Genomic DNA, 13,896 nt, shown 5'->3' on the forward strand with positions numbered 1-13,896 from the left:
TTGTCTCAAAATAAATTAAAAAGAGCTGGGCCTTGTACCCCAGTGTGGAAGGGTTCAATCCAGGATCAACGACAAGACAGGTTTCTCCTTTTGGTTTGTATAATCTTACAGTGTAAATAAAGACCCCCTTAAAGAAACAACTTGATAAATGAAATACAAGTGAAAAGGATGACATCATTGTGAGTTAATGAAGCAGTACCCACTTGAGTTTTGTATTGCTCTAATATTTTGAATACTGACTATATTTTTTATTTTATTTTATTTTATTTTATTTTATTTTATTTTATTTTATTTTATTTTAGGGAAGGGTCTACAAGGTGTCCAGGGTCTCACTACTAGATCGGACTCATAGTGATCTGCCCGTTTACAGCCTCCCGAGAGCTGGGATTACAGGTGTTCACCACCACGCCCAGTCCAATAGCTGTCTCAGCGTGCCCTGGGGAGGCGGGGCCTACATGGCAGGCCCGGGCATCGAACCCCTGGGCCCTGTGCCTTCTTGTAGGCACTTTAATCTGCTGAGCTATTTAGCCAGCCCTCTGACTGTATATTTTAAAATTGAACAATATAAGTATTTAAAAGCTTTTAAAATTTTGTTATCCTCTTGCCTGTTAAGCTACTTTTCCCCTCATTTGGGGACTCATTTGTAGTAAAATAGTTGCTGTGTTCTCAAAAGCCTGTTCATCCCGATTCAGAATTGGACGGGGAATGTGAATCCACAAGGTTGTGGTCAGTTGCTTTGGAGATCTCATGTTAAGTCCTTCTGCATGTTTCCTGATACTGTGAAACAAAGCTCACGGGTGTCGCAGTTGCATAGTGCTTAGTCACGTGTAAACTGTGCGTTGTATTTGGATAAGTGGGCGTGTCAAGGGCTGTGGCAGTATGATAAACTGTGGCCAGCCTTTAGAGCCTTGACCACGTCTGTGTGTCGTGCCATTCCGGGTGGTCCTTCATGTCCTGCCCAAGACCTGCCCTGGTGGTAGACGAGGGCGTTGTGGAAGGTGGTTTGGTTCCCAGGATTGGGTTGAACCCATGTGAACGCGTTTGGGATAATAACATCTGAATACTCTTGTCCCGCAGTTGTAGTTATAGTGTACGCCAGTGACAGTTAAAATATTTAACCTGAGAATAAAATTGTACCTGTAATTGATTGCCTAAAATTTTAAGAAATTATCAAATGGATTTAATTAAATTTCTTCCCCTTAGGTGCTAAGAACATGTCATTATGGCAGAATAAAGGATTTTATTTTATTTTTATTTTTTTTTTGGTGGAACCGGGGATTGAACTCAGGTCCTTGCGCTTGCCAGGGAAGCACTTATTCCACTGAGCCATCTCCCCGGCCCCAGAATTAAGGATTTTAATGATTTCATAAGTTCAGATAGCTCTTAGATGTGTTCTTTCATGGCAGAGCTTAGGCCCGAGTGCTGGGATCCCGGGTGTGCCACCATGCCCAGCCTTTCGATTTAGCTTTTACTGTGCATTTATTGGGTCTCCCCTCGGGTTGTAAATACTTGATTAAATCATTTTAGTTCTTTTATATAAAATGATTATTGAGTGAAAAAGATGAAAAAACTCTGCTCTGGGTAATGTAAGAAGTGCTCAAGAAGTAATGGCACCTTTTAATTTGCTTGAATATTTCCCATCACCATTCATATAGTCCTTTTTTAAAGAAAATATTACTGTAACTCTGATGCTGATGCTGTTAATTTTGTTTTTATAGTTGTTTACCTGAGTTACCCTTTTTATCTGAGAAAGATGAAACCTGGTCACCTAGAAAATAATACGGTAAAGTGTAACAAGCACAAGTGGACTTGTTATACTGTGATACCAGGCATCTCGGATCGCATGGTATGCCTGGCCAAGCAGAATTAAACTATTAAAAACACTTTTAACTATTGATAAAATACTCCTTAATTCTTTGTCAGTAACTCTCGCTGTATTGTCCTTTCTGCTTTGTTCATTATTGATCCTGGCAGCTATTTAGTTAGAAACTGTGAGGTGCTAGACATGCTGTTCTTTTACAATGTGCTAGTTCTTTGACAGTTATTTTTCATAAACAGCAGCAGTAATAACAAAATGTCAATGAAAATCACGTTGTAAAATTGGTAGTTTTTATGAAAATTTTTAAGGGATTGGGGACAGTGGGTTATTTTTTCTACAATTATTTGAATAATTGTTTAACTATATCAACAGTAGTGTTTCGCTATTACACACAAAAGTAACAAGTTATTTAATCAAAAACTGATAAAAATACGTTCACATATTTCTTCCTCTTTTGCTTATCAGGCCATAAACTTGGGAACTTTGCAGCATCCTCTTTCACATTTGGCCAAGGCTTTAAAGTTAATGTTTTTCCCACTGGCATTTATAGCAGCCACCAGCAAACTATGAAGTGTGCAAGAGTAGCCCAGAGAGAACCTCATCAGCAAAGGCCATCACTTGGTCCTAGACCATGCCTGCAGCATCTTCTTCCCTAGAGGTTTTTAATTAATATTCATTTAATCTGAGGGTACAGACTTAGCAGAATACAGGGCACCTACCTCAATTTGAATTTCAGATAACAAGTACTTGTGTTAGCATTGTCCCAGATATTACGGACTTAAAAATTATTTGTTGTCTAGATGAAACAGATTTAACTGGTCTGCTGTATTTTATTTGACAACACTGGTTATTTCCAGTTTTGCATAGCCTGCACCAGGCACTGAGAGGTGAAAATGAGGAATCTTGGGAGGGCTCCGAGTCCGGTTGGGGGAGGTAAAGGGAACGGAAGTGAGAGCAGCACCAGAGAGGAGACCCTGGGTGATAAGAATGTGTGGTGCCTGAGGATGAAGCGTTGCTTCCCTGAGGGAGGGCGTCAGGAGGTGGACACCGAGCCTGAGGCACCGACCAGCCAAAGTCCTAAGGAGGAGATGATGGGGCTGGAAAGGTGTCATAATAAGAGAATAGTAAAAATAGAGTGAGTGGAGGTGAGAGGAGACAGAAATAAAGCCAGGTCCGTCCAAGCCTATCCATGCCCCTGGGAGCAGCAGCAGAGAACCTGGTGGAGACACGGCCACCTTGCACTCATAACTCCTAGCCTCGCAGTTTCTTTATTGCAAGGAAGAGGGCTAGGGGTGAGTCTTGGAAGGAGAGGACGCTGCAGGCTCTGCGCGCGTGGAGCTCCTCGCCCTCTTCTCCCACCCGTGACAAGGGCTTATCCAGATGTGCTCATGCTGCCTCCTCTCAGCCCCGCTTATTCGGTGTCTATTGGGTCTTGCTGTGAAATGCATTAAACTTCCTCAGAGCTTCTGATAGACCTTAAAACTTCTTCTGTTCATCTTGAGAAGTCTGTTCCTGAGTGCACAGAGTAGAAGATGCATCTTGGCCTAGCTGTGTGGCAGAGGTGATGCTGGTGGCTTGGTTAGCATAGTGCCTGGTCATCTATCACTTCACCTTGGTCTGGGAATCACAAGTGACTGCTGAGAACAAAGGACAAACCAATGAAGGCAAACTTAGGTTTGAGGACAGTGTTTATTAACCCTTTGTAAATTTTGGAATCCATTTACAAATCCGATGAGTGCAAGTGCCCCTTCCCTGTACTGGCCTCACAATACAGGCTGTCACAGTCAATGGAGATGTATGTATATATGTACAGATGTTTGTATGGGGATCCGGCCTGGGGCTTTTACACTGAGGTGCATCCCTACCCTCATTTTTTGACTTTGAGATATGTCTTACTAAATGGACCAGGCTGGGCTTCAAGTTGCAGTCTTAGCCTCACAGAGTGTTGGGGTTACTGGTGTGCACCACCCCACCTTGCAAAATGGTAAGAACAACTCCCCTGACAGGCATGGAGCTCCCAGCCCTGTTTTTTTAGAGAAGAACAACTCCCCTGCTTCTAGCTCACTCATGGCTAACCTGGTTTGAAGTTCATGATTTGTAGCCTGCCTGTACAGTTAATCTCGCCATTTATGTATTCTATAAATGTGCTAAATTCGAAGGCATTGTGAAAGGCTCTGATTTTTAACCCTGTCTTGATAGCAGTAGTCTTCTATAACAAATGTGAGAGCTCATTTTCATGTTGAAATGAAAGGTGCGTGTACGCCTTTTAAAGGTTTAGCACCTATTTGATGAACCCCAAGAAGAACAGCAGCTAACTACCTAGTTTATCATCTGTATTTCTCCCACTTTAGTACCGGTTTTAATTTCTCATTTGTTATCCATTCACATGCTTATCTTTATAGTTGTACAATTTCAGTTGTCATTTATTAGAAACTTTGTACTTTGTATAGCTGTAGTCCTTATATTCCATTGAGTTTATGTATATCTCTGATGTTGAACAAAAAGATTGTTTCTGGTTTTATATTTTTTGGAAAATGTTGCAAGTGACAGCTTTAAGTAGCTTTTGGATTCTTAGTTTCTTAGGTAAATTATCAAGGGTGGGAGCCATGATTCGCTTATGCGTAACTTTTTGTTAAGCACCTACTGTATGCTGGACTGGGTCAAGGGCTTGGCCACTTGTGTGGCCTCAGTGTGCTTTGCGCTCTTTCCTATGGTGCTGGAGAGCCACTCCACCAGCGGAGTGAGCTCAGAATTGCCCAGCCCAGAGCACAGTAAAGTGTGATAGGGAAGGTGGATCTGAAGAGATGATAGTGTATAGGGAAATCGTGCATCTCCTGGCCTACCTGCTGCTTTGGGTTATTTGTACAACTTGGCCTTCTTTTATTGACATGAAGACCCCAGGTTCAGGACACTGTACAGGCTTAAACATCTTATAAATAACCTAGGTATATTTAAATTGTTTAGAAAACTCAGGAAATTTGTTTAAAGTAAAAACCATAAGACACAACTTCATTAATGTATCTAGACTAAGATTTTGTGAGTGCTTGTTGAGTGCTTAGTATATACTAGGAAGACAGATGTGCTGCATGTTACATCTTTTTTTTTTTTTTTTTTTTTGCGGAACTAGGGATTGAACTCAGGCCCTTGCACTTGCCAGGCAAGTGCTTTTTACTGAGTCATCTCCCCGGCCCTTGCATGTTATGTTCTTGGCCAGTGGAAGAGATTCACTTTACTTCAGAAAGTCCTGCCCTCCTCTTCATAGTTTACTTTCATGTCTTGGGACAGGAAAACACTTTTATTGAAAAAGTACTGTAAATATATATAAGTTGGGATGAAAACTTAGTTTTTTTCTTTGAGATAGGATTTCACTATGTAGTTCAGACTGTCCTGGAACTCACATTTGTAGCCCAGGCTGGGCTCGAATCAGGTATCCTCCCGCCTCAGCCTTTTGAGCTCTGGTCTTACAGGCATATACCACCAAACCTGCCTCATGCACCACCATACCTTCCTCAAATACCTCGTTTTTGAAATGCACATTGAGTTTATTTATTTATTAATTATGCATTTGGCACAAGATCTCACCATGCAGCTCGGACTTGTAGTGATCTTCCTGTTTTTAGCCTCCCTAGTGCTGGGATTACAGGGGTGTACCACCATGCCCAGTCTCAGTGGCATGTGGTGCCAGGGATTGAACCCCAGTCCCTGCGTTTCCCTAAGCAAGCACTTAGTCTGCTGAGCTATCTCACCAGCACACGTTGAGTTTAGTGAGGACTCAGAGTTGAATAAAGGGGCCATCATATTGTGAATTTCAGTATGGCTGACTGGTGGAAGAGAAATGGTAGGTGGGTGGTTATCTGAAAAGTTGCTAGTGTTGTAGCATAGTTTCTAAGAATTATTAGAAGGGCCAAAAAGAAAGTAGAATTAGCATGCTCTTACTACCTGTAACAGGATTGTAATGTCATCTTTTTTATTCTTTCGATCTGGTCATGCAAGCTCCAAAGCAAATAAGTTGGCCTCCTTCCTTTTCTAGAGCGCCGTGGGGACCCCGGCTCCATTGTGACTCTGTGGTCCCCCTGTGATCTTGGCACCTGATATTCCCCTCTTCGTGGTGATCCGGGCTGTGGTGCCCTCCAGAACTGCTGCCCCGAGCCAGCGCTCTGTGCTCACCTTCGTTCAGCTCCCTGTTCTGCCTTCTTCAAACACTGTCATATCCGACTGTTTTCCTTTTCTCCTGAATTTTTTTTTTCATTCACAACCCCCTCCCCCCATATTCCTAAGTGTTGGCACCTCAAGCCCCGCTGTCCTGGTTCTGCTTCCTACTTCTGTGGGGAGCCCTCAGCCCCAGAGCTTTAGGTGCCCCCTATGTGCCAACTTGGTCCTGACCTCACTCCTGACATTTGTACCCACAAATCCAGGCCCGTGTGTGGGGCGCTTCTAGCTACTACTCTCTCGAGAGCTCCCTGCTAGCGCTTGGAGTGGTCAAAGATCCCACTGCCTGTCCCAGCCATTCCTCTGGGGAGATGGCCCCAAATGTCGGACTCACCCTTAGCTCTTCTTGGCCTCTGGCATCAAGGTTAGCAGCAGCTTCCATCTTCAGAATCAGCGCCTCTGTTTTCTCTGCCATGTCCTTGCCCCAGCTACCACCTTCCTTTCCGCACTGTCAGCCTTCCAACTGCCCCTGTCTCATCTGTTCTGTGTGTAGCAGCTGGCATGATACTTATAGAGTCACGGGGACTTTGCCATTTGAAATCTGCTAATGGCTTCCTACCACACCAAAAAAAAAAAACATGAGATATGAAATTAACATGAGAATAAGCCCCTCAAAGGAAAGCATTTCCTCCAGAAGAGGCAAAGTAAAAAAAAAAAAAAAAAAAAATGTCAAAAAAAAAAAAAAAGGTGAAATCTTAAAAGAAACATCAAGTCTCCTTTCTATAGTTACACAGTTGGGCTCAGTTTCCATAGCTAGGAAATGGGGATATTGTGACCTAGTTTCCTTCGGGGTCTTTACACTGATTCACATCTGTAGTCCCATCCGTCTACCCTAATTTTGAGGCAGGGTTTCCTCAGTTGTGAAATTGTCCCGGCTCAGACTTGTGATGTCCTCCTCCCTTTCCTTCTAGAGTGCTGGGATTGTCACTGTTGAGGGCACTGATTTTTCTCTGCTTTTGTTCCTGTGCTTTCCCTAGTGCCAAGACAATTCATGCACATAATAGGCACCTAATAAATACTTGTTGGATGGATAAACACATTCAGCTTATATGAGGTTTTTTCCTCCCTTTTCAAAGCAGTGTTTTATAGCTCTCTATTTTCTGCTTTAAGTAGGAAATCTTGCAGAGGCTTGAGGTGTAGCATTTCCTTTTCCTTTTTACTTTCTACATAGTCTCCCCTTGCCCAGGTTATTCTTCAGGTAGAGGACATACTGGGGTCACCAGGAGGAGGTAGGTAAGTATAGAGGACAGGAAACAGCACAGATCTGAATGAAGGAATCCTGAGAACAGTGTTAATTGGTTTAAAAATAAACTTTCTTCCTAGTGATTCCTTATCTCTTCATCCTATTTCAGTAGTCACTGTCAACTTGACCATTTGTTGAACAGCTAGCATTTAATTTGCATATTGTCCATGGCAAAGAAATGACCTGTTTATAGTGGTACGAAGCACAAAGTGATCTTAATTTGGGTGTCATTGCTGTCTGTGAGCCCAGTGTGGACAGGTTAGGTCTGATTTTAAAGATGTCATAAAGGTCTTGCAATATCTTTTCCGATTCATTGTTTGTGAATGCCTGAAATGTCACCATTAGTTAAACCATAAATTTATAAATTGTGAATACCCCTGAAAGGGAAAGTGCATAGAACCCATTGGCGGTTGTTCTTAGTGGCATGACAGGTAAGTAACTAAGTCTGATGAGATGCACAGCCTCCCGGGACCCCTGGGTGGCCGAATGACAACCAGTTGCCTGGTGGTGGGCCCTGCCACCACCCCTGCACTGGTGTTGGTGGAAAGAGGCTCCCACACCCCATTGGTGGTGCTCTCGGCCACTTCTGGGGGGCAGGAGGTATTGGTGGTGGGGACCCCTTCGGATTGCCGTGTGCATCTTGTAGAAGTACCGCTCTGGCTTACCCATTGCTTGTTTGTTTCTAGGTGTCCTGCAATATATTTAGAACTCTCCCGCCCAGTGACAGCAGTGAGTTTGACCCAGAGGAAGATGAGCCTACCCTGGAGGCCTCGTGGCCTCACCTCCAGGTAAGAAGGATGGATGGGTACTTGAGCTCACCAGTGACTCAGGCTAGAGCACCTTAGTGGGATGCTGGAGAGTGTGTTTTGTTTCTTGTGTGTGGTAATTAGGGGTGCCAGAGGGTAAAGCTGTACGCTTTTAGTGCAGTGCTTTCCCGAGTCCTCGCAGCAGTCCTCCTTCCAGTTCAGCCAGGAGGCTGCTTTCTGATCCCTCCCACCAGAGTCTGGAGGAGAGAACTGGGTTCTCATTAGCCTCAGTTGGATATGATTAGTTTAGAAGTGCAAAACCAAACTGCAATAGCTCGTTCTTTTCTGAAGATCATAAGGAAGAACCTGCTGTGGAATAACCTGGGTGATGGCCCATTTTGTTTTTTACAAGAGAGGCCGTGCTGCCCACTTGTGATGGTATGTGGACGGCTCCGGCACTGTGCCCTCTGTACCCCTTCACCCTCCGGCCACCTGTGTTGATCCCGTGCGTGGACTTGTTTGCTGTGCAGCTCCACTTTTCTCTGCTACCTGCTCTTGAGGCTGTCATTTCCTAAAGGAACAGATCACGGAGGTCTGAACCCAAGAGCCGCCTTTCCATGTGAGCATCTGTAGAGTTTGGGACCCAGTGGGAAGCAAGGTGGGCAGAGAAGGAGACAGCCTCGTGGACTTGTGCCCCAGGCAGGGCGCCTCCAACTTTGCAGGCTGGACTCAGGGTCACTGGTTCGCAGTTTGAGAAGCAGAGAGCTGTGCGGTGGGGAGTGAAGGCCTGAAGATGTACTGAAAATTTCCCCCGCTTCAGAGTATTTGACATAAGCTCACATCTTTGCTCACCCTCCGTTACAGCCCTGGGTTGCTGCAGGTGTGCATGTGTGCTGTTTCCCTTGGTTACAGGAGGTGTTCTGGGGCTGTTTCTCAATTCTTATTCAGATATGTTTCTCCTAATGCCAAGATTGAATAAATTAAATTAGCTGAAACATTGTAGTTGATTTACTATCTTAGTCTTTTTTTTTAAGTGCCAGACATTCTATTTGCAGCCTAGGAAGTTTGTAAAATTGTTTGTGCTTTTCACAGGTAGACCAAAATCCCAACACATGCTTTTGAGTGGGTGGATTGCTTGGCCTATCTTATGCTTAATCCTGGGCATAGTTCATTAAACTGCAGTTTAGTCTGGAAGAAAAATAAAACAAGAAAGAAAAAGAAAAAGATAGCCTCCTCAGGAAAGCCTCGTGTTTTATGGTAGAACCAGCAAGGAGAGAGCTGTCTTCAGAGTGTCACCGTGTTGGCTTCTCTGTGTCCCAGAGAGTTAGGGTGCTTTGACCATGTGTAAGAAGATTTTGAGTAGTTTAAATCATGCTCATTATTGATACGAATGCCCCCCAAAGTACAGTAAAGTTTAACTCAGTATTTTAGTCAATTCTTCCTGGACCTAATGACTATCAAATACAGGGCTAATTTTTGAAGCTATAAATTATGCCATTGAGGAAGTCCAGCCTACACTGTGAGTACTGCAGGAACATTACTCATTAGTTCTTTGGAATCCCCAGAGCCAGCGCAGTGGGGTGGGGGTGGGGGGCAGCAGCCCCGCGCCCCCTTATGTGTGTTGTCACCAGCTGTCACATGGCCGATGTCTTTGCTGTCCCTTCTCTAGCCCCAGGGGAGATGGGATCCACCAAGTCTGGATCAAGTGAGGGACACTTACTTTTAAAATTCACAAATCATCCATCACTCATAGCAAGGTGAGACTGGAAGGTGCTCTGTTGCCATCAGTTGCTTTGTGGGGCTCCTGACCACTCTCAGGAGCCCAGGGTCTCCTGAACAGGTGGGCACCTTCCCGCCTTCCCTGAGAGGCGGCTCTGCATTTGGCTCCAGTTGTCAACCTGTTCAGCACTCCAGAAATCTCTTTTTATATTCATGGCAACTCCTTCATGTCAGTTATTCTTGACTAAATTCAGTATTTTACTTTTCAGGCCAGTGAGATAGCTCAGCAGTCTAAAGCGCCTGCCTGCTTAGGCAAGCTTAAGCAGACGTAGGGAACCTCGGTTTGATCTCCAGCACCATATGCTGCGCCAGACCTGCCTTCAGGGTGGGCTGAGCTGGCAAGAAAACAAAACAAAACAAAACAAAAAAACCTTTTTAGTTGACCCAGCAATGTATCTTTTTTCATTAAGGCATAGTGGGCTATGAGATGTTTTTACTTTTTGAATTCCATAACTAACAATATGCGTTCTCTTCTGGATAAGCTCTTACCTGGAAGTAAAGTGTAAGTTTCTGAGAAGAAGAGAGCAGTGGAGTGAGTGACTTGGAGAGGTCGTCCCCAGGCTCACTAAGCTCCTTGTGCAGCTCTTCTTTTGATTAAATTGTGGGCCAAACCAAATTGTCATGACATAAAGTGACTCTTTGAAGATACTTAAAAATAGACGAAATAATATTAAATCTACAAATTTTTAGTTTAAATGTGTCAAAGAGGTCTACTATATAGATGATTTATTTATTTTTGTATTTTTTTAGGGAAGGGTCTACAGGGTGTTCAGGGTCTCACTACTAGATTGGACTTGTAGTGATCCACCTGTTTACAGCCTCCCAAGAGCTGGGAGTAGCGCCACCATGCCCAGTCTCGATTGCTGGATTGAACCCCTGGCCTCTGCGCCTACTTGCAGGTGCTGTAATCCGCTGAGCTATTTGACCGGCCCCTGTATGGATGTTATTTGATCTTTTTTATTATCTTTACTGGTAATAGTGTCTTTTAAGCTGGTTATAGAATTGGCCATGATTATTATTTATGTGTTTTCTGAAGAAGTCTGTGATTTTGCAGGACTTTTTGTTTGGGGGTAGGAGGTTTGCTTGCTTGCTTGCTTATTTATTGTCTCTTAGGTAAGGTGTTTATATTTTTTTATTTTAGGGAAGGGTCTACAGGGTCTTCAGGGTCTCACTACTAGATTGGACTCCTAGTCATCCACCTGTTTACAGCCTCCCAAGAGCTGGGATTACAGGCACACGTCACCATGCCTAGTCTTATTGTCTCTTTGAGATAGGGTTTCATTATGCAGTTTAGGCTGGCCTTGAACTCATATGTAGCTCACACTGGCTTCAAACTGGCAGTCATCCTCCTGTCTCAGCCTCCTGAGTGCTGGGATTACAGGCAGTACTTTCATTTATAATTAAGGTTTTTTTTAATGCTTCACACTTGAGGACTCCCTCCCTCCCTCCTCCTTTTGTTTATTTTATTTGATACAGGGTCTCACTATGCTGCTTACGCTTATAGTGATCCTCCTGTCTCAGCCTCCCCATCGCTGGGATTACAAGTGTGTGCCACCACATGTGGCATGTGGTACCACGATCGAACTCGGGTCCTTGTGCTTGCCAGGCAGTGCTGAGACTACTAAGCTATTACTCCAGCCCTCCCCCTTTTATTTAAGGAAAATAAAAAATTGGAATGTAAATTTTTCTTGCTCATGTTCTTTAAGAATTCATTTATGTGAGCTTGAAAAGTGAGTGATTTTCCCCTTTCCTTGGTGTCTCCCTTTAGAAACTCTAAGGGGATTTCTGATTCTGAGGTATAATCTGTCTCTTCAGCAAAAAGCCCCCCCCCTCCCCCCCCTTGTGGTCTTGCGGATCGAACTCAGAATCCTGTGTGTGCCAGTCAGGTGCTTATGCCACTGAGCTGTCTCTCCAGCCTGCAGAGCCTCTTTGTGCTTACTGAGAAGGTGCCTGAGCTATTTCCACCAAAGCATTGTAAACTGCAGCTGCTGTGACAGGACCACAGGAGCCAGAGCACACCTCCAGTGTGTGGAAAGTCCTGCCAGTTACATCACCCTGGACACCAGTGAGCATGCTCTTGAGAACCTTAGAGTGAGCACCCACTCTGAAGAGGCCAATTGGCGCGTGCTGAGTTGGCCACCAAAACCAGGCGTGGGGGCGCAGGCCTAGAATCCCGGCTCTGAGGAGGCTGAGACAGGAGGATCACTAGGAGTCCGAGCTGCATAGTGAGACCCTCTACCAAATAAATAAATAAATGAATAAATAAATAAAATAAATAAGAAAGATTTAAAAAAAAAAAAAAGGCCGATTGTGTAGGGCTAATGTTATCCCCTGAGTAGTCAAGAGTGGGTGTTATTGTGACCAGGAAAATAGCATGAGGACCTCAGCAAGGTCCAGATTAGTGAGAAAAGTTTTTCTGCATTTAGGCAATTTAAAGGTGAAAATGCAGTTGGACAAACCTAATTTGTTAGGAGTCTGAAGTCACAAGGTAGCTGTAAGGGGCTGATGCTTGCAGAGCCTTGGGGGCCCTGAATCTTGATTTCCAGTGGCGTCAGGATGAAAACTACTTTGATATTAGTGCAGAGCAGTAGTGCAGTATTGTTCTTCTTGCTGTATTGATTGTCTTTTTACCATTTGCAGCACTGGTTGTAAAAGCAGTGGTGGTTAGAGTTAAGAATGCTCTCGGGATATGTGTGTGCTCCACTTCTCCACAGTGAACTGCAAACTCAAAGCCAAGGCTGGGCCTTGGTGGAGATTGGGGCGCACAGTGCAGCGGGTTGGGTGGTCACTGAGTTCCTCACTGCTGTGTGTGTGTCAGTCAGGAGGGTCCTGAGAGAGCAGTGGGAATTGTTGATCTCATCAAAATGTGGCCCTGGAGCACACATCTGCACAATGGAAGGGCAGTGTGCACAGCTCCGTGGACTGCACGCCGCGGTGTGTGGCCACTCTGGAGAGGCGCGTGTGCTGGGCTGGCCAGGGCTTCTGTTGCTTAAATGGAAACATCATTTTTTTGTTGAACAGAACCGTTTGTTTTTGGCAGATATGTTTTCTGAGAAACAAACAAGGAAGCCAATTGATAGTATTTATTATCACTAATAGGATTAGAACCTTTAAAGCAAAATTTAGAATTAGAATTTTATTTTATTATTATTATTATTATTATTATTATTATTATTATTATTATTTTTGTCCTGGGAATTGAACTCAGGACTTTGTGCTTGCCAGGCAGGCACTCGTACTGCTGAGCTATCTCCCCAGCTCTTTTTTTAGCAGAGGCAAGGTATCACTGTGTAGTTGAGGCAGCCACGGAACTCACTATGTATGGCCTAGGCTGGTCTTGAACTTGGAGCAGTCCTCCTGCCCTAGCCTCCCCAGTACCACCATGCCCCACTAGAATTAGAATTTTAAACAGCCTGAATCAGTAACTCAGTGAGCCAGTATTTTCCAGGTGGTGAGTGAGTGATGTTAGGAGAAGCTCCTGGGTAATGCATTAACACAAGGCAGATGGTTGGCCGTTAGTGCAAAACAGTGAATTCAGTGGCGCTGTTCAGGATGCTGTGTTGCAGCGAGTCTTTAAGAGATGGCAGTGTGTTGAGTTTCAGGGTAGTATCAACGAACGTCCACAAACAACTGTATGAAAAGAGTACTGAAACACTTTCCTTTCTCCAAGTGCCAGACCCATAGGTAGGGGCTTGGTTTTCTCTTGATACTTCAACTGAAGTAGTGTGGCTCGGCAGATCGAGTACAGAAGCAGATGAAAGGCCGTCTTCTAAGCCAGCCCTTAAAGATATTCATTAAAATAGAAAATTATGCTTCTTTTACACCTGTTTTTGCAAGTTATTTTTCACAAAACTGTTAACATGTAATACAACATTTTAATGTTGTAAAATGAAATACCAGGGCCAGGGGCATAACTCAGTGGTTTAAGCACCTGCCTGGCAAGCGCGAGGTCCTGAGTTTGATCCCTGGCACCTAAATAAGTAAATAAATAAATAAAACGAAGTACTGTGCCACTGTTATACATATTTTTAAATTTCTCAGTTTTCTAATATATGTGGTACAATTATGTATTACTACATAGACACGCAGTGTACATATCT

General features: G+C 44.0%; 1 protein-coding gene across 3 annotated transcripts in view; it reads left to right on the forward strand.

Moving 5' to 3' along the window:
* The window catches only part of Ppp2r5e (protein phosphatase 2 regulatory subunit B'epsilon), a 180,729-nt gene that overhangs the window by 113,046 nt on the left and 53,787 nt on the right, over nt 1–13,896 (forward strand). For 2 of the 3 annotated variants that reach the window (XM_004624797.3, XM_004624798.3), the window contains exon 4: nt 7,958–8,059. In XM_004624797.3, coding sequence (XP_004624854.1) covers nt 7,958–8,059 — 102 coding nt within the window. Of the gene's footprint in view, nt 1–2,428; nt 2,478–7,957; nt 8,060–13,896 lie in introns of those variants that run through there. The other variant, XM_023702979.1, reaches the window with a different exon arrangement.

This window comes from Octodon degus, unplaced genomic scaffold, assembly GCF_000260255.1.
Source record: "Octodon degus isolate 3935 unplaced genomic scaffold, OctDeg1.0 scaffold00007, whole genome shotgun sequence".
NCBI lineage: Eukaryota > Metazoa > Chordata > Mammalia > Rodentia > Octodontidae > Octodon > Octodon degus.